General features: G+C 52.8%; 1 protein-coding gene across 2 annotated transcripts; it reads left to right on the forward strand.

Moving 5' to 3' along the window:
• The first annotated feature begins 51 nt into the window (after positions 1-51).
• Positions 52-18,741, forward strand: Tlr9 (toll like receptor 9). 2 transcript variants are annotated; one of them, XM_035443912.1, is made up of 9 exons: positions 52-236; positions 3,537-3,614; positions 7,639-7,817; positions 8,146-8,241; positions 8,585-8,689; positions 8,793-8,918; positions 9,761-9,911; positions 10,048-10,169; positions 15,649-18,741. In XM_035443912.1, the coding sequence occupies exons 1-9, from the start codon at positions 212-214 to the stop codon at positions 18,739-18,741; spliced, it is 3,975 nt and encodes a 1,324-aa protein (XP_035299803.1). In that variant the 5' UTR covers positions 52-211. The 2 variants fall into 2 exon arrangements, with proteins under 2 accessions (XP_035299803.1, XP_027270187.1); XM_027414386.2 differs by lacking the exon at positions 15,649-18,741 and adding an exon at positions 10,525-11,116 and having other exon boundaries at positions 69-236.
• The last annotated feature ends 519 nt before the right edge of the window (positions 18,742-19,260 follow it).

Genomic DNA, 19,260 nt, shown 5'->3' on the forward strand with positions numbered 1-19,260 from the left:
GCACGCGCGGCACTAGCGCCCGCCTCTGCCGGCTTCGCCCTCCGGGGGCGGGGCGAGCTGGGGGCGGGTCCTGCGGCACCGCCCGGGAAGCTGCGCGAAGCTCGGCGCTGCCGCCACATCCTCCGGAGCTCTGGGTCCAGGCGAGCCGAGTCGAGCCGGGCCAGGACCAAGCGGAGCGCTCCGACGGCACGAGCGAGCGGAACGCTGAGCCATGGCGCACCAGACCGGCATCCATGGTGAGGACGGATGGAGGGCGGACAGGGGGCCCAAGGGCTGCGCGCTTGGCCCCTTCATCCTCCTCTTCCTCGCACCCTCCGGGGAAGCTTCCTGTTCTTCTTTGCAGCCGCGAGTCCCTGGCATGGACACATCTTGGGGGGGGTACAGACTGGTGTACATAGCCGGGAGTGGGTGCACATGGATGCACACAGCAAGGCTGGAAGTATCTTGTGTACTCATCTGGGGGCGGATGTGCCTGTGTGTACCCGTCTGGGTATTTCTGTTCTTTTTTGAAGGTGGGGTGTACCCGGATGTGCACATCTGGAAAAGTGTACACGCACGTCCTCTGTATACAGTCCTGTGTGTGTGTGCACATCTGGATGCGGCTTGGTTATGCCTATCCAGGCTCCTTCATGTGCATGCACTAGTGGCTGGTCTTGGACAATGTAGGTGGCATGGACCATCTCAGACATCAGTGTTTCCGGGCAGCATGCACACATCTATGGGTGTCTGCATGTGTGCACAGTTTGGGCATATCTCAGTGTGTGTGTGTGTGTGTGTCACCATGGATACTTGCACTGGTGTCTTATGACTGGCATGGGCTTGTGTATCTGTGTGGAAAGGGTATCCTGACCTTTACTCCTTCAGGACCCCCATAGTCTCCCACTAGCCTGGACAGCAGCTGGCACAGAGCCCTGCTTCTTAAGTAGAATGGGGAGAGCTGTGCATCTGACCTTGGCCTCTGGTTTCTTGTGTTTTCCACTGTGATCTCCTGCTCCAGCCAGGACTGCCAAAGTCCCAACTTCAAGCTGGAAGCAGGGAAGAGGGTCAGGATTCAGGCTTTCTAGGAGAGCTCCTGCCTCCACCCTCATCTACAGGAAGCTTCTACAGCCCATGTGTCACACCCACAGTTCCTCTCCAGGGTCCAGTTTCCTCCTTAGATAGACTGAGATGGAAGCAATAGCTGGGAGCCAGGTGTTTTGGCTCTACTGGTCTCACTGTCCCCATCTATTACTGACTTGGAAGGGCTGCTTCCCTGGCCGGTAGAGAAGGCCAGGCCGCTTGCCTAGACGGCTTGTTGGTTTGGCCATCAGCCACCTCTGTCACCACATCATGATCTGCCCAGGGCTACCACCATCGACCTGCCTGACCGCCTGAATCCCTGCTTGCGGTTGTGGCTAATTGGTGAAGGGATAGCCCTCAGAGGCTTCCCCCCGACCCCACCCCATCCCCATCTTGCTTATCCCAAGCATGCAGGGACCTGGATCAGGCCTGGCTTCCCACAGGTGGGCCATCCTCTCCTGGAGATGGAGAGCCAGTTTTCCTGAGTCAGCCTCAAAGTAGGGAACTGTCAGGGGGAAATTGCGCCTGGCCTGCCCCTTCCTTCCTCTTTGTCTGGTCTGAGCTGCTGCCTCCAGCCCGGAGGAGGTGCTAGGATGCTAGCACCCAGACACAGTGCTGGCGACCCTGTGGTGGACTATATCTCATGCAGTGGGACAGGCCTACCTAGGGGAACTTTCCCCTATCCTGTCTATGAGGGTGTACACCTTCCCATTTGGGGCCTTCTGGAGATACTAAGGAAGACCACCCTGGAGGATCAGGTGCCAGCCTTGGCCTGGCCATAGGAGCAGGCCTGCTGACCTCAGAGTGGGGCCTGACAACTGTAACCTGAAGCTCGCTGAAGTTGGAGGTGGGCAAGGTGGGGGCAGGGAGGCATGAATCTTTGATGACAGAGGCTCAGGTGTCCCAGGTCTGGTCTCTAGATTATTGATGGTGACTGGGGAGGCATTGGGGTGGGGTAGGAAGGGATGCTACTTTCCCTACTGGCTTTTCAGTTTGCTCTGGTAACAGTAGAAGGGGCTTGTCAGCCTCCCTCTGGGGAGCTTCTTGGCCTCTCTTTCAAGGTTTAGGTAGGTAGGAGGAGCAATAAAACACAGCCACGCTTAGATCAAAAATATAATTGTTAGCAGAAGTTCCATTCCTTAGCACCTTCTCCCATAGACTCCTTACCACAAACCTTTGAGTTTGAGGGAATTATCTCAGTTTGTAGATGAAGTTGAGGTTCAGAGAGGTCAGAAGTCTCACAGCTAAGAGGGAGCCGGGGCCCCAAAGATCTGGCCTAAAGCTTCAAGCATCTCCTGCCCAGTGGGGCTATGTTCCCTTGTGTACAGTCCCAAGCCATGCTTCTCTGTCCCCAGGGATTGTTGGGCCCTGTTAGGCCCATGGCCACACAGTGACCTTCATGGCTGGTATACAACCTGAGATTCAGGCATAAGGTCACTCTGCAGGGAAAAGGGGAGCATCTGAGGACATGACTGAGAGTTTGTTTACCTAAAGCCCCTCCACCCCGCCCCTAAGCTGCCCATCAGTTGCCCAAGCCAAGACCTATAATTATTCTGTGAACTCAACTCTCCAGCTGTGTTCCTGCCGGGGTTCTTCTGGCCCCTGGCAGCCCCAAGGTCACGCTCACCCAGAGACCCAAGCAGGTCCCTTACACACTGAGTTTTCCCTCTCTACTACCACTAGTGGAGCTGAGCTGCCTCATGGTCCTGTAGCCCTGACCATGGTCCTCTCCTTGGCACTGTGTCCTTGGACATTAAGACCTTCCAGCTGTGCTGCCTAATGTCCAATTTCCTTTCTAGGCACCACTCCTCCTCCAGGAAGCCTTCCTTACTGCCTAGGATCTGGGGCTTCATTGCCCCTTGATAGGGTTGTGTTGGGGCTGGTGGGCCCCTCTTTTGGTACAAACTGGCTGGGGGCTCGGACTACAAGTGCATCCATGTGTCATGCACACCTGTGTATATATAGTTTGTCTATTTTTGTCTGTCTTGACTGCAGACCTGGTGTAGACATGATGTTGTTGTGTCTGTTGCCTGTGTGTGTTGGCAATCTGGGAGTGTGTGTGTGTGTGTGTGTGTGCGTGTGTGTGTTTAAATCTCTAAATGAGTGTCCACTTACATTGACCAGTGTTCATACACTGCTGGATCATCCTATTGTCAGGGGACAAGTGGGTGCTCTTCATTCTGGCCAGCTTGCCTTGGCTTAGACCCTGTTCCATCTTCAAGTGGACTGTCCCATTCCTGCCTGCCCTTCCTGTCATCAGAGCTATCCCAGCCAGCGGGCCATCTGCCTGCCACTCCTCCTAGCTAAATTTGGGTGCTTATGTTCAGTGGCCGTCTCAGGTTCCCAGTCACATGTGGGGAACCATATTTAACCCACTTCCCAGCCTAGCCATCAGACCCCACGGGACACCAACAGACCCAGACTCATCCCTATCCACTGTGCCTGCTCACCAACAACTATGTTTCTTGTGCTTGTAGCCACTGAAGAGCTAAAGGAATTCTTTGCCAAGGCCCGGGCTGGCTCCATCCGACTCATCAAAGTTGTCATTGAGGACGGTGAGTGTCCCCACAGGCTGGGGTAGGGATGGAGGCCAAACCTACTTGCTTTCTGGGATAGGAATGATGGGTGTTAGCTTCCAGCCCCCTTTAGACCTCAGTTTCTCCATCTAAGAATGGGATGAGCCACTCACAAGGAGCTTCATGGGAGTCCTACAGATGGGATAGTGGTCACTCTGCTGTGCAGAGCCCTGTATTGTGGTCATGTACCTAGAGGCTGTGTAGCTTTTGAGTGGGCCTTGTCAGGGTGCTGGGCTAGGTAGGTGGCAAGGGCCAGGTGAGCCCTATGGTATGTATTTATGTTGCCTGTGCATGTGTGTCTGTATGTGTCTGTGTGTGTGTCTGTGCATGCATACGCGTGCATGTGCGTGCCTGTATACCTGCATGCCTGTGTGTGTGGTCAGCAGGCTGGACCTGGCTTGGCTGCTGGCTGTAGGAGGACTGAGATGCCAAGGACCTTCCCCAGAATGGGAAGAAAGAACTTACTGAGGTCTTGCTCATTCTGAAAACAGGATAGAGTAACTCTGTACTTGACAGGGCCTTGAGCCCACTGTGGGACCCAGGGTTCTTACCAGGCAGTCAGGGGTATGAAGATGTGGGGCTTGAGTCTAGGCCTGAAGTATTCAAAACAGCAGAGGAACCGTGAGGCTGAATTAGAGGTGAGGAGACAAGGAGTCCCTCTCCCTTCCGTGCCAGGCAACTGCCTGAGCAGGGAGGGCTATAGATTCTGGGTGTAGGTGTGGACCAGACTCTCCAAGGGTCCTTCTGGCCTTCTCTTGTCATGCTGTCATGAGCAGCCTAGTGTCCCGTTCACTTTAGCAGAGCCTGCCAGACCCAGAATTCATCTCAGGCTGTAGAGTCACAGCTAGGCTGGGCTTTGTCCAGATGCCCTCAGGGGCTAGGTAGGAGCCATTATGCTAGGTGATGAGTAGAGACCTCCTGGGGCTTCCCACCCTTAAAGAGATAGTTGAGCTCATTGACCCCCACTCCAGCCCTATCCCTTCACCTCCCAGGTAAGATGTCATTGTGGTTGTTCCCCATAAGCATAAGGAATCTCTAGGTAGAGTCTTATCCTAATTTTGCATTCCAAATGTTGGGGTACCTGGGAATGCCTGGGGGTAGGGGCTTGCATTCTAGTTTAGTGTGATTGGAGCACCTGACTTTTCTACAGAAACTAAATTATAGTTCTTTTTTTGGTTTGAATTTTGTTTGTTTGTTGTGGTTTTTTTTTTTTTTTTTTGCTTTCCGAAACAGGGTTTCTCTGTGTAATTGCCCTGACTGTCCTGGAGCTCTCTCTGTAGACCAGGCTGGCCTCGAACTCACAGAGATCTGCCTGCCTCTACCTTCTGGGTGTTGGAATTAAAAGTGTGTGCCACCACCCTAGTTCTTTTTTTAAACAGAACAACAACAGAAACCTCTCTGTGTCTTTGTGGCTGTTTGTGCATGTGCATGCAGTACTCATGGGTGCCAGAAGAGGGCATCAGACATGCTGGTGCTGGTGTTACAGGCAGTTGTGAGCGGCCATGTGGGTTCTGGGAATCAAAGCTAGGTCCTCTGGAAGAGCAGCCGGTGCTTTCAACTGAACCATCTCTCCGGACCCAAATTACATCTTACGTAAAATTCCTGGTGTTGGCCAGACATTGGTGGCACACACCTTTAATCCCAGCACTCAGGAGGCAAAAGCAGGTGGATCTCTGTGAGTTTGAGGCCAGCCTGGTCTCCAGAGTGAGTGCAAGGATAAGCTCCAAAGCTACACAGAGAAACCCTGTCTGGAAAAAAAAAAAAAATTCCTGGTGTATGTTGGCATGATGGGATATGCCTATAGCCTCAGCACTTGAGAAGTCTGAGACTGGAAGAGTTCCGGTTTGAAGCCAGCCTGAACTATATATATATATATATTGACTTGTCTCCACATTTAAAAATGAAGCCTTGGGAGGAAGAGGTGGGAGAAAGAAGAGTTCAGGGTCATTCTTGGCTAAATAGTGAGTTGGAAGCCAGTCTGGGCTACGTGTGCCCTGGTCTAAAGACACCACAAACAAATAAATAAAATAATTCTGGTCTGTTTCTAAATTTACATTTAGTGTGTGTGTGTGTGTGTGTGTGTGTGTGTGTGTGTGTGTGTGTGTGTGTGTGTGTAGATCAGAGAACAACTTTGACCATATGGATCCCAGAGATTGAACTCAGGTAATCAAGTTTGGTGGGAAGTACCTTTACCCTCTGAGTTATCTCACCTGTCCAAATATTCTGGCTTAAAAATGTGAATAAGTGTCTGGAGTGATGGTTCAGCAGTTATGAGCACTCATTGCCTTTGCCAAAGACTGAGATTCAGTTCCTAGCATCAAAGTAGTGGTTCACAACCATCTGTAACTTCAGTTCCACAGGATCAGACACCTTCTTCCGACCTCCATGGGTACCAGGCACACACGTGCTACACATACATAAATCTAGGCAAAATGCTCATAAAATATGTAAATAAAAACTTAAAAAATAACAACAATAAAGTAAACAATAATGTGTTTGGTTCCCTTCCCCAACCTCAGCAGCCTATAGCTGCTAACTTCCTTTCTCTTTCTTTCTTCCTTTTTTCCTTCCTTCCTTTTCTTTCTTTTTTCCAAGACAGGGTTTCTCTGTGTTGCCTTGGCTGTCCTGGAACTCACTATGTAGTCCAAGCTGGCCTCAAACTCACAGAGATCTGCCTACCTCTGCCTTCCAAGTGCTGGGATTGGATTAAAGGAATGTGTCACCACCGCCCAGCTTTAGCTGATAACTTTCAACCCTGATTCCCATCTGAGTCCTGGGTTGGCAGGCAAGGAGGCTAGGGCCTGTAGAGGTGATTAGACTGGTGGCCTTGCATGTTGGATTCTTAGGCAGCTGAATTCTTGACCCTATCCAAAACACTTAGTGTGATCTGGTGAAGTGCTGGCATGGCCAGCTACGGTCACCCATAGCCCAGCTCCAATCACCATTTTGCCCAGTTCTTCCTCTGGGTTGGCCTGTGTGACCAAGTAAATGATGTCCAGATGAAGTCTCAACCTGAAACTGTGGTTGGATGACCTACTTGGCCAGAGAGGTGGTAGGTCCATCAGGTCCAGGCTGGTGAGCAAGATGCTGAATAAAAATATTTAAGGCACAAGTTCAACAACCTGAGTTCAGTGCCTGGAACTTACAGTGGGCTAAGTCCTGAAAGTTGTCTTCTGACTTCTGCATACACACACACACACACACACACACACACACACACACACACACTAAAACTAATAGTAATAAATAAAAAAAAAATAGTAAGTTGGTTGTTAGCTAAACTTGGTGACACACTCCTGTAATTCTAGCACTTGGAAAGCTGAGGCAGGAGGATTGGAAGTTTGAGGCTAGCCTCGGTTATATAGCAAGACTTTGTATCAAAAATAACCACAAGCAGAAGCTGGGCATGATGATACACACATGTAATCCCAGGCCTTCAAGAGGCTGATGACCATGAGTTCAGGATCAAATGGGACTATGTAGTGAAGCCCTGTCTTAAAAAAATAGTTGGCTGCCATTGGTTTATTTTTTTATTTTTTTTTTTTTTACTTTGAGGGAGAGGGCTGAAGCTAGGGGTGGCAACCTCTCCCCTAGCACATTGTCCCGAGACGTATCAGAGGAGCATATCAGAGCCAGGGGCTGAGGGAGCTGAGAATGCCCTGAGCAGCACCCGGTGTAGCGGTGCCTTGAGGAGACTGCACTGTTGCTGGCAGTGGGCACACAGCCGTGTTCCTCTGTGTGTTTGTGTGTGCACAAATACATGAGTGTACATAATATAAGTGTTTGCAAGTGTGCAAAGGAAGCCACCTGCAGATAGCACACTCAGAATTCAACTTCAGACTTGGGAGATTTGAGGGCTCATGGGAAAGTCGGGTCTTTCATGGGAAAGAAAGTTGTGAGATAGCTCAGAAAGCTACATCCAGAGGACAGAGATCCACAGGTAGACGGGGCGCGTGGGGGGGGGGGGCGCTGCCACTTCGGCTCACCCGGCCTCTGCCCCCAGAGCAGCTCGTGCTGGGTGCCTCGCAGGAGCCAGTGGGACGCTGGGACCAGGACTACGACCGTGCTGTGCTGCCGCTGCTAGATGCCCAGGAGCCCTGCTACCTCCTCTTCCGCCTTGACTCGCAGAATGCTCAGGGTTTCGAGTGGCTCTTCCTGGCCTGGTCACCTGATAATTCACCTGTGAGTCCTAGGCACCGTTACCTAGCTCCCTGCTTGGACCCGTGGGAAGAACAGATGACAGATGGGCCTATTGAGGCTAAGGGAAGGAATGTTAGGGTCTGCCCCAAACGCCATCTGGTCCATCAACCTGACTCCCGGCTGTTTGAGCTGGGTGGAGGCTCCCCCTGCTGGCAAAAGCTGCCTAGTACAGCTTCTCTGCGCCCCCTGCTGGGCATGTGGGACCAGTGCGATGACCTGATTCCTTGCCCTGCCCTGCCTTCTGGGGCTCCAGTTGACTCCTGGAGCAGCAGCGTGGCCTATGGGATCCTCACGGTTTGCCCCATCTCAGGTGCGGCTGAAGATGCTGTATGCAGCCACACGAGCCACAGTGAAGAAGGAATTTGGAGGTGGCCACATCAAGGATGAGCTCTTCGGGACAGTAAAGGTTAGTTGCCCAAGCCAGAATGCAGGATGGGGACCAAAGGGTGAGGGTCACGGAACAACTCAATGCCAGGCTCAGGGTGAAATAGGAGGACTGGAGACTGGGACGCACCATAGTTGATAAAGTGTTTGTCTAGCATGCTTTGATTCCGAGCTCTTAGGATCGGAAGTTCAAGGTCATTGTTGGTTGTGTAGTAAGTTTGAGGCTAGCTTGGGTGCTGCATAAGATTCTCGAATAAAAGAAACGGAAAGATGGGGTGTCCAGGAGCTGCAAGCAGAGAGGCACAGCGGTGGGTTCTGCCTGCCTGCCTGGGGTGTCCATTTATACCTCCGAGCCTGCCCCACAGGACGACCTCTCCTTGGCTGGGTACCAGAAACATCTCTCATCCTGTGCCGCACCTGCCCCCCTGACTTCGGCTGAGAGAGAGCTTCAGCAGATCCGAATCAACGAGGTGGGTGTGCAGGATGGTGTGTGCACTGAGAGCCGCTAAGCTTGATAGGCTGTAACTTGTTGTGGGTAGGTAAGGCTTTGCTTCATGGCTGCCTCACCCCCAGGTGAAGACTGAGATCAGTGTGGAAAGCAAGCACCAGACCCTTCAGGGCCTGGCCTTCCCCCTGCAGCCCGAGGCCCAGCGGGCCCTCCAGCAACTCAAGCAGAAGACAGTCAACTATATCCAGATGGTGAGTACACAGTCGTATAACATGTCTGCTAAACACAGGCTCCTCCTGTTCCTGGTCATGTGTTTGCAAATGGGCACAGAGCCAGAACCCCATCTCCTGAACCGTTCTGCTGACCCATGTTGTTCTCAGACTGGGGGACTTGATCCTCAACAGCAGCACATAGAACTGGGTGTAGTGGGACACACCTGTAATGTCAACCCTCCTCAGGAGGCAGAGGCCCGAGCGTTAGATAGAGCCCAGGATCAGCTTTGGCTACACAGTGAGTTTGAGGTCAACCTAATCTACCTGGTTCAATGCTTTCTCTTTTTTAAAAAAAGAACATACTGTTTTTTCTCTCCTTTTCCTGCCCCTAAGCCCTGACCACAACTGGCACCCTGTTAACACGTGGCCCTATATACCCTTCACAACATAGACACCCAAGGGTTTACACTGGTCCTCAGGGCTGACCCTTGTCCTACCCCAGAGTTCCTCTGTAACCCCCTTGACTACCTCTTTCCCAGGCAGAGTCCTTCTGCCTCCTCGGCCGGATCAGAATGGCTCTCCCTTACAAACACTTTCCTGGGGCTTTGCCTCTGAGGATAGATCCCTGCAGAGATCAAAGTCCTCTATACCACCCCAGATGGGGATGCAGGTGGGAGCCTCATCCTTAGCTAACCCTTCAAAGGGGCAGAGTTGGGGCCAAGCCTGCCTGGAAGGTCTATTTAGAATAGCCCCTGCAGCCTGTGGTCCAGCCTTGGGAAGGGGACTCCAGGGGAAAGGACCCCCTAAACACTCCTGCCTACCTACCAGTCCTGCTTCCTAATGGGTATGGTGGTGCCCTCATACCTCCCTTTCCTCCTCAGAAGCTGGACCTGGAACGGGAGACCATCGAGCTGGTCCACACAGAGCCCACAAGTGTGGCCCAGCTGCCCTCACGGGTCCCCCGAGATGCCGCCCGCTACCACTTCTTCCTGTATAAGCATACCCATGAGGGTGACTCCCTTGAATCTGTGGGTGAGTAACTATGACAGGGACCTCAATTCTGTGTTGGTCAGGAACAGCAATGACAAGCCACTGCTTGGGTCTGCTAAAGGGGTAGAGGTGTGTAGGTGCCCCAGCCATCATGGGCTCACCTCCTCGTCCCCTACAGTGTTCATCTACTCCATGCCGGGGTACAAGTGCAGCATTAAGGAGCGCATGCTCTACTCCAGCTGCAAGAGCCGCCTCCTCGACTCCGTAGAGCAAGACTTCCAGCTGGAGATAGCTAAGAAGGTATAGGCTGTTCCCAGGGCCCATCTCCCCACTCTCCATGTGGGACACTGGAGTCCTAAGTCCGTGTGGGATTCATTGCTACACTATTGGATGGGTGGGGAGCCTAAGATCCGGGACAACCAAAGACACACACAAGCCCAAGCCTTGACCACTTTGTCGCCTCTTTCCCTGGGTCTTGGGGGGCTGGGAGAAGGTGACTCAGGGCAGCAGGGTAACAGCCCTACTTGATATATTCTGTGGGTGACCTTGGAGAAAATATATATCAGGGGTGACCTGACCCTTGGTGTGAGACTTCCCAAGAGTGGTACGTGTTGGGTCCTCAGCATAGTGGTCACTTCTGTCTTGATCCATGCAGATTGAGATTGGAGATGGAGCAGAACTGACAGCCGAGTTCCTCTACGATGAGGTGCATCCCAAGCAGCACGCCTTCAAGCAGGCCTTTGCCAAGCCCAGAGGCCCTGGGGGCAAGCGGGGCCATAAGCGCCTCATCCGGGGCCCCGGTGAGAATGGAGATGACAGCTAGTGTGCCTGGACTGGGAGCAGGGCCAGGCACGTGGACTTCAGGGTTGCCGCCCTATCTCTCCTGCCCCCCCTTCCTCCCCAGCCTGGGCTCTAAGGCATTGCTTCCCGTGGGACAGGAGGGCAGGTGGCTGAACACATTTGCTACTTTCGAGGGCCATTGGACCAGCACTTGGTGACCCTGCCCTGTGGCTGTCCCTTCCTCTCCTCTGTGTGCACAGGGTAGCTGGGGAACCCTACCTGACTCTTTCAAGGGGTCTGAGTCGGGGACCTGGCATGAACCTAGCCTCCAGATCTGATGCTGTGGACCCCGCTCAGTCCAGAAGCCTTTGGCCACAGAGGGTGGGGATGGTTGGCAGGGGCCAGATGTCACAGGAAGGGATGGTTGAACGCTGTATTTTCTAAAGAATAAAATATTTTTAAATCAATACTGTGCCTGATGCTGTGGATTGGGTGCCTGTTTTTGTTTTTGTTTTGTTCTGTTTTTGTTTTGTTTTTCGAGACAGGGTTTCTCTGTGTAGCTTTGGAGCCTATCCTGGCACTCACTCTGTAGACTGGCCTCGAACTCACAGAGATCCACCTGCCTCTACCTCCTGAGTGCTGGAATTAAAGGTGTACGCCACTGCACCTGGCTCCTAAGAAGGCATCATGGTTGATCTCACCGCCCTGAATTAGGGCTCTCTGGCTGGGTTTTCACAGCACTGAGGCTATAATGAGTATTCTAAAGACCTGTATCTTGGAGTCTCCAGTTCTGTGTGCCCTTGACCGGCTTTGCTATTCCCAAGGGATGCAGGACGGTGAGTGGAAGTGGACAACTGACTCTGTGGTCCACGAGGAGTCCCTTGACCCAAGTTTGATGCTCGGCAGAAGCCAGGGGTCAGTCTATGCCTCTGAATAGTGGGTAGATACCTCCTGTCCCAGGAGAAGAGGATGCTAAGTGGACACTGTCCTTTCTCCTGGCTCAGGACATTGTCCCATTTTAGGGACCCTTTCCAACCCCTATTAAAGCCCCTAGGATTATGGACAGAAAAGTTGGGACTCTGGCAAAGACCCAAGGGAGACTCAGCCCAAATACTGGTTCTCAGGCAAGCAAGAAGATAACTCGGTGGCTCTCAAGCTGCCAAGGCAACTAGATGATTGGCACCTTGGGTCCTGCCTGCTATGAGATCCACTCTGATGAGGGCCTGGGCGGAGCCAGGAGACTGATGTAGAACCCTGCCCCTTTCAGGAGAATGGCCATTCTTTCATTCTCTCATTCATTCATTCATTTATTCAAACTTTACTCAAAGGTACTCCAGCTACCAAAGCTGAGTGATGCAAGCAGGGCATAGCTTCATCAGATATTGAACAGTGCCACAGACACAGATGGAAGTTCTTGTCCTCCCGAAGTCAACATATCTGAATTGGGGATGTAGCTCAGTGGTAGAGCACTTGCCCAGCAAGTGCAAGGTCCTGGGTTCAGTCCTCGGCTTTGGGGGAAGGGTGTGAGTCAACATTCCAGCAGGAGTCAGTAACCAGCAAAGCATGAAGGGTAGGTAGCATGGTGTGGTAGTGGTTGAAAAACTGAAAAACATGGGCTGGAGAGATGGCTCAGCAGTAACAAGCACTGGCTGCTCTTCCAGACGACTGGGGTTCAATTCCCAGCACCCACATGGCAGCTCACAACTCTCTGTAATTCCAGTTCCAGGGGATCAGACACCATCTTCTGATCTTAGAAGGTACTGTCTGCACTTGGCACACAAATAGTTATGCAGACAAAAACACCCATACAATAAATTAAATAAATACAACAAGTCATAACAGTGGCAAAAGTACAATTATGAAATAGCAATGAAATGGAAAAAAAAAAATCCCTGAAAGACATTATGCAAAGAGAAAACCAGAAGGCTGCAGTGCTCAGGAGAGCCAGGCCTGGGCCACCAGGTTTGCTTACTTTTGTCTGTATTTCTTTTGAGTCAGGGTCTCACTATGTAGCCCAGGCTTTGAGCCCTGCATCACCCTCATGGTTCTGGAAGAACGAGTGAGTAGCTGAGCTGAGAGGCTCATGAGAAGGTCAGGGAGGCCCTGTGGAAGAGAGGATGATATGAGCAGTGTGTAAAGGCAGAAGACAAACTGGACCATGTGGGGAATCTGGGAAAAAGGAGTGTCCAGGCCAGGCATTGGTGGCGCACACCTTTAATCCCAGCACTCGGGAGGCAGAGGCAGGCGGAACTCAGTGAGTTTGAGGCCAGCCTGGTCTACAGAGCGAGTGCCAGGACAATCGGGACTGTTACACAGAGAAACCCAGTCTCAAAAAAAAAAAAAAAAAAAGTCCCTGAAGCTAGAAAGTGCATAGCTATGTCCAAATAATGAGAAGCCAGTGTGGCTGTCAGCAGGTCAGGGGGAAAATGGAAGGACACGGCATAGGACCTTGGCTACTGTTTGGATAGTGACTAGGGCTCCAGACATCTATGAAGAGATCTGGGCACAGCAGGAACCCAGAATGAAAGTTTTGAACAGAGGGGCTGGAGAGACGGCTCAGTAGTTAAGAGCATTGGCTGCTTTTCCAGAGAACCTGGGTTCAATTCCCAGTATGAACAGCTGTATGTAGTGCCAGTTGCAGATCTGACATGCTCTTCTGACCACCTCAGACACTAGGCGTGCAAGTGGTGCACAGATAGACATACAGGCAACACATACACATGGATGCCCATATATATGTATACCTATATACAAGTATACACACATATATACACTGTATGTGTGTGTGCATATACATATAAATACATAGAGAGAGAAGGAGGGAGAAAGGGAGAGAGAAAGAGAGGTTTGAACAGGGGCTCAATGTGAATCGGCTGCAGGGGACGAGAGCAGGACCAGAGTGATGTCAGAGATGATGTCAACTCAGGCAGGCAAATAGATATGCAGGTTGCAAGCCGTGGGCAGCTTCTAAAGGGACAGTATCAGGGATTAAGGTTTCTCCGGGGTTTCTAGGGCTTTGGGCTTGAAAACTCTGAGTTCCAGGCACCTGGGCCAAAGCAGAGTGTGAAGAGTTGTCTTGTCAGTGTTGTATGGCACTTTCTTCCAAGGGAGGTGGACCGTTCATCCCATCCTTCAGAGGAGATCCTTAAAATTCAGGATGTAAACAACTGAAAAGCTTCAGGAAGTCCCTGATAGAGGTACTAGGCCCTCCCTCCCCAAGCTTGTACTGACAGTGAAGACTGCTGGGAGGAACTCTGCGGGTGGGGCTGCCTGAAAGAAGCAGAAACCAGCTGAGCTGCCGCCTGGAAAATTCACTCTCCAACATTTTGAGCTGGAAGCAAGTTGTTCCATGAGCTCCAGGTTTCCAGCTTTTGTGGCCTCCATGGCCTATGCCGGGTGAGCTTTTGGTGGTGCAACTGTCTTGAAGTCATTTCTGTTCCTTTAAGTAACCCCTCACCCATACTTCTGCCAGTAACTCCAATAAAACTCACTGGCTAACAAACTTGGACTTGAGTGGTATCCTCAGGGTTAGTCTGTCATTGGCTCTCTTTCTTGGGTGAATACATATTTGCATGCATCTCCCCAGGAATAGTGTCACACAACAGCAAGATCAGCCCATTCCGGTTCACCAGCTACTGGAGTCTGGGGTCTGGAGTCTGATGGGGCCCTAGGGGAACTGGAAAGGCAGAGCGGGAGACACTGTTCCTGGAAGAGATGTCAAGACTGCTGCGGTGGGGAAGGCAGATGTTGGCTCCAGCCTCTGGTTCACAGAGGCTCCACAGCGTTTTGGGGATGGAGCAGGTGGGAGAGCCTGTCCTCCGAGTACCATGGGGCAAGCACTGAGGCTTGAAGGTGAGGTGACACCCTCCTCATGGTTGTCAGCACTCTGCCAAACTCTGGTGCTACTTTAGATTCTGGTTTCTCGTTGACCTTGGGCAGGACTCCGGGCTTTAGCCCCTTCCCACACCTCCCAGGGGACAGATGTGAAGCCCTTATGACTGACTGTGGAGTGAGGAAGAAAATGGAAAGAGGAAGGGGTGAAGAGGACTGACTGCCTGCCATCTGACTATGCAAATGTCCTGTGACTCACTGTACCACCTGCCCTCCCCTGGTAAGGATAAAGTATCTATTAAGCTGTAGTGAAAGTGTCACTTCCTCAATTCTGTGAGGCACCCTGGTGGAGCATCGCTCTCTGCTGCCCAGCTCAACAGACAGAGCCTCTGGAGGAGCCTCCATTCCCCAACATGGTAGGACCCCAGTTCTTCACCTCCTGGGAAGGATGATTTTAGCATGGGCAACGGTGGAAAGGGCAATCCACTCGGAGCCCTTGGGACATTCGTGGGCCCCTAAGAAAATTGGAGCGGAGAGGGCTGAGCCTGCTAGGTGGATAGGGAAGCTGAAGCCGTGGACTCCAGTCAGCGGTGGCGCCTGGTGTGGCTCCCCCTCGGCCTTTTGATTCTCAACAGGTTGAACGTTCTCAATTCAGTTTGGGGGAAGCAGATGAAGGTTAAAAAGAGCTAGGAAGTACCAGCAAGGAGACAACCTACACCTCAGGGGGTTCAGTCCACCCTGCACTTTGGCCAAGGAGAAGCCAGGAGGCTAGTGGAGAAAGGCCTCAGGGAGGCTGGAGGAACAGAGAGCCCAGGCAGCTGCTCTGCTTAGCAGAAAAGAGCTGAAAGCCCCAGGGGAGGGGAAGAGAAAGTGCAAGGGGCCCGGTGGGCCTGTTGGAGTCTCTCCTGGCCCTGCTATGGGTTGTGTTCTGAGTGAAAACTCCAAGTCTGGGATCTGGATTCCAGGCCCAGTCCTGGTTCTGTGTCCTAGCCCCGACTCAGTGGCTAAGCCTAAAACCAAGTAGCGGTGGTTCGTGAGTGGGCTGGAAGGAGGCTGGAGGGTGGGGCACTTGGAGAAGATTTGAAGCCCTGAAGAAAGCCCCAGTGAGGAAGAGAGGCAGGAAGGGGCAGGATAACACTAGACACTCACCCGGTCCTGGCTCTCACAGGTTCTCTGTGGCGGGACTCTGCACCCCTTGTCTCTCCTAGTGCAAGCTGCAGTTCTGGCCGGGGCTCTGGCCCTGGGCACCCCGCCTGTCTTCCTGCCCTGTGAGCTGAAGTCCCGCGGCCAGGTAGACTGCAACTGGCTGTTCCTGAAATCTGTGCCTCACTTTTCTGCAGCAGCGCCCCGTTCCAACGTCACCAGCCTTTCCTTGGTCTCCAACCGTATCCACCACCTGCATGACGCCGACTTTGTCTACTTTCCCAATCTCAGGCAACTCAACCTCAAATGGAACTGCCCGCCCCGCGGCCTCAGCCCTATGCATTTCCCCTGCCACATGACCATTGGGCACAACACCTTCCGCGCCATGCGCGCCCTGGAAGACCTGAACCTGAGTTACAATGGCATCACCGCTGTACCCCCGCTGCCCAGCTCCCTAACGAACCTGAGCCTGAGCCACACCAACATCCTGGTACTAGATTCTGACAGCTTTGCTGGCCTGTACAACCTGCGCTTTCTCTTCATGGATGGGAACTGCTACTATAAGAACCCTTGTGGTGGTAGGATGGTGAATGTGACCCCAGGGGCACTCCTGGGCCTGAGCAGGCTCACCCATTTGTCACTCAAGTATAACAACCTCACGAAGGTGCCCCGCCAACTGCCCCCCAGCCTGGAGTACCTACTGGTGTCCTATAACCACATTGACAAGCTGGCGCCTGAAGACCTCGCCAATCTGACTTCCCTTCGGGTACTTGACGTGGGTGGGAACTGTCGCCGCTGCGACCATGCCTTTAACCCCTGTGTAGAATGCAGACCAGAGTCCCTCCAGCTGCACCCTGAGACCTTCCATCACCTGAGCCACCTTGAAGGCCTGGTGCTGAAGGACAATTCTCTCCACACGCTGAACTCCTCCTGGTTCCAAGGGCTAGTCAACCTTTCAGTGCTAGACCTAAGCGAGAACTTTCTCTATGAGTGTATTACCAACACCACGGCCTTTCAGAACCTGACAAGGCTGCGCAAGCTCGACCTGTCTTTCAATTACTGCAAGAAAGTGTCATTTGCCAAGCTCCACCTGGCAAGGTCCTTCGGGAGCCTGGTGTCACTGCAAGAGCTGAACCTGAATGGCATCTTCTTCCGCCTGCTCAACAAGACCACACTCAGGTGGCTGACCCACCTGCGCCACCTCCATACTCTGCATCTCCAGATGAACTTCATCAACCAGGTCCAGCTCAGCATCTTTGGTACCTTCCCAAACCTTCACTTTGTGGACCTGTCAGATAACCGCATCAGTGGCTCTTTGAAAACGTCAGCAACCACCCTCAAAGGGGCAGACGGTGGGGAGCAAGAGAATTTGTGGTCTGGGGTTCTCACCCCAGCCCTACTGAGCACCCCTAAGAACTTCATGGTCAGGTGCAGGAACCTCAACTTTACTTTGGATCTGTCTCGGAACAACCTGGTGGCAATCCAGCCAGAGATGTTTGCCAACCTCTCTCACCTCCAGTGCCTAAGCCTGAGCCACAACTGCATTGCACAGGCTGTCAACGGCTCTCAGTTCCTGCCACTAACCAATCTAAAGGTGCTCGACCTGTCCCATAACAAGCTGGACTTGTACCATGGGCGCTCGTTCACTGAACTCCCACAATTGCAGGCCCTGGACTTGAGCTACAACAACCAACCCTTCAGCATGCAGGGTATTGGCCACAACTTTAGTTTTGTGACCCGTCTGCCCAAACTGCAATACCTCAGCCTGGCACACAATGACATTCACAGCCGTGTGTCCTTACGACTTCACAGCACGTCACTGAAGATCCTGGACTTCAGTGGCAATGTTTTGGGCCTCATGTGGGATGTGGGGGACCTTTACTCAGAATTCTTCCAAGGTCTCAGACACCTGCAGCAGCTGGACCTGTCTCAGAATCACCTGCATACCCTCCTGCCCAAGAACCTCAACAACCTTCCCAAGAGCCTGAGGAATCTGATTCTCAGGGACAATTACCTGTCTTTCTTTAACTGGAGCAGTCTGGCCTTCCTGCCCAAGCTGGAAGTCCTGAACCTGGCAGGAAACCAACTAAAGGCCCTGGCCAACGGCACCCTGCCTAACGGCACCCAACTCCGAAAGCTGGATGTCAGTAGCAATAGTATTGTCTCTGTGGTTCCAGCCTTCTTTGCTCTGGCATTGGAGCTCAAGGAGGTCAACCTCAGCGACAACCTCCTCAAGACAGTGGATCGCTCCTGGTTTGGGCCCATAGTGGTGAACCTGACGATGCTAGACGTGAGAAGCAACCCCCTGCACTGTGCCTGCGGGGCGGCCTTCGTGGACCTCCTGCTGGAGGTGCAGACCAAGGTGCCTGGCCTGCCCAACCAGGTAAGGTGTGGCAGTCCCGGCCAGTTGCAGGGCCGAAGTATCTTCACGCAGGACCTGAGACTGTGCCTGGATGAGGTCCTCTCCTGGGATTGTTTTGGTCTTTCACTGTTGATTGTGGCTGTGGGCATAGCAGTGCCATTACTACAACATCTCTGCGGCTGGGACGTCTGGTACTGCTTCCATCTGTGCCTGGCATGGCTACCTTTGCTGGCCTGGGGCCGGCGCGGCGCCCAAGCCCTTCCCTACGATGCCTTCATAGTGTTCGATAAGGCGCAGAGCGCGGTTGCCGACTGGGTGTATAACGAGCTGCGGGTGCGGTTGGAGGAGCGGCGGGGGCGCCGAGCCCTGCGGCTGTGCCTGGAGGACCGAGATTGGCTACCCGGCCAGACGCTCTTCGAGAATCTCTGGGCCTCCATCTATGGCAGCCGCAAGACGCTGTTTGTGCTGGCCCAAACGGACCGGGTCAGTGGCCTCTTGCGCACCAGCTTCCTGCTGGCTCAACAGCGCCTGCTGGAGGACCGCAAGGACGTGGTGGTGTTGGTGATCCTGCGCCCCGATGCCCACCGCTCCCGCTACGTGCGCCTACGCCAGCGCCTCTGCAGACAGAGCGTGCTCTTCTGGCCCCAGCAGCCCAGCGGTCAAGGCAGCTTCTGGGCCCAGCTGAGCACAGCCCTGACTAGGGACAACCGCCACTTCTATAACCGGAACTTCTGCCGGGGACCCACAGCAGAATAGCCCAGAACAATTGGGACCAATTGCACCTTCACCGCCTGTTCACCCGAGTTGCTCTGCCTGCCTTGCTCTGTTCTGCTTTACTCCACGGGTATCTAGCAGGTGCTCAATATATGCTATCAAACCGCCAGTCCTGGGCTCCTGGGCCGTGTGGGTGAAAGGAGAGATGGGAAAATTCTCCCTATTTCCACAAAGTAAAGAGGGAGAAGATAGGTAAAAACGGGACCCTCAGAGCAAAGATTTGGCTGTGAAGGGCAGTTTGGAGGCAGTTTTTTTCCTAGCATCCTTCAGGAGGGTCTGAAGATAGTCACCAAATGTGGACTTGATCCTTCCCGGAGAACAAGGGACAGGGCTGACTTTTTTTTTTTTTTTTTTTTTTTAAAGCTGTTTTCCGAATGCCCTGCACCTTACTGTGTTGTCTTGTCTTGTTCTGGGGTATCTGCCTCCACCTACTGGCCTGTTTTGAGAGCAGAGAAGATGCAGGTTTATTTTTGGCCCTCTCAGCCAAAGTCCTGAGAACAT

The sequence above is a fragment of the Cricetulus griseus genome, chromosome 4, assembly GCF_003668045.3.
Source record: "Cricetulus griseus strain 17A/GY chromosome 4, alternate assembly CriGri-PICRH-1.0, whole genome shotgun sequence".
Classification (NCBI taxonomy): Eukaryota; Metazoa; Chordata; class Mammalia; order Rodentia; family Cricetidae; genus Cricetulus; species Cricetulus griseus.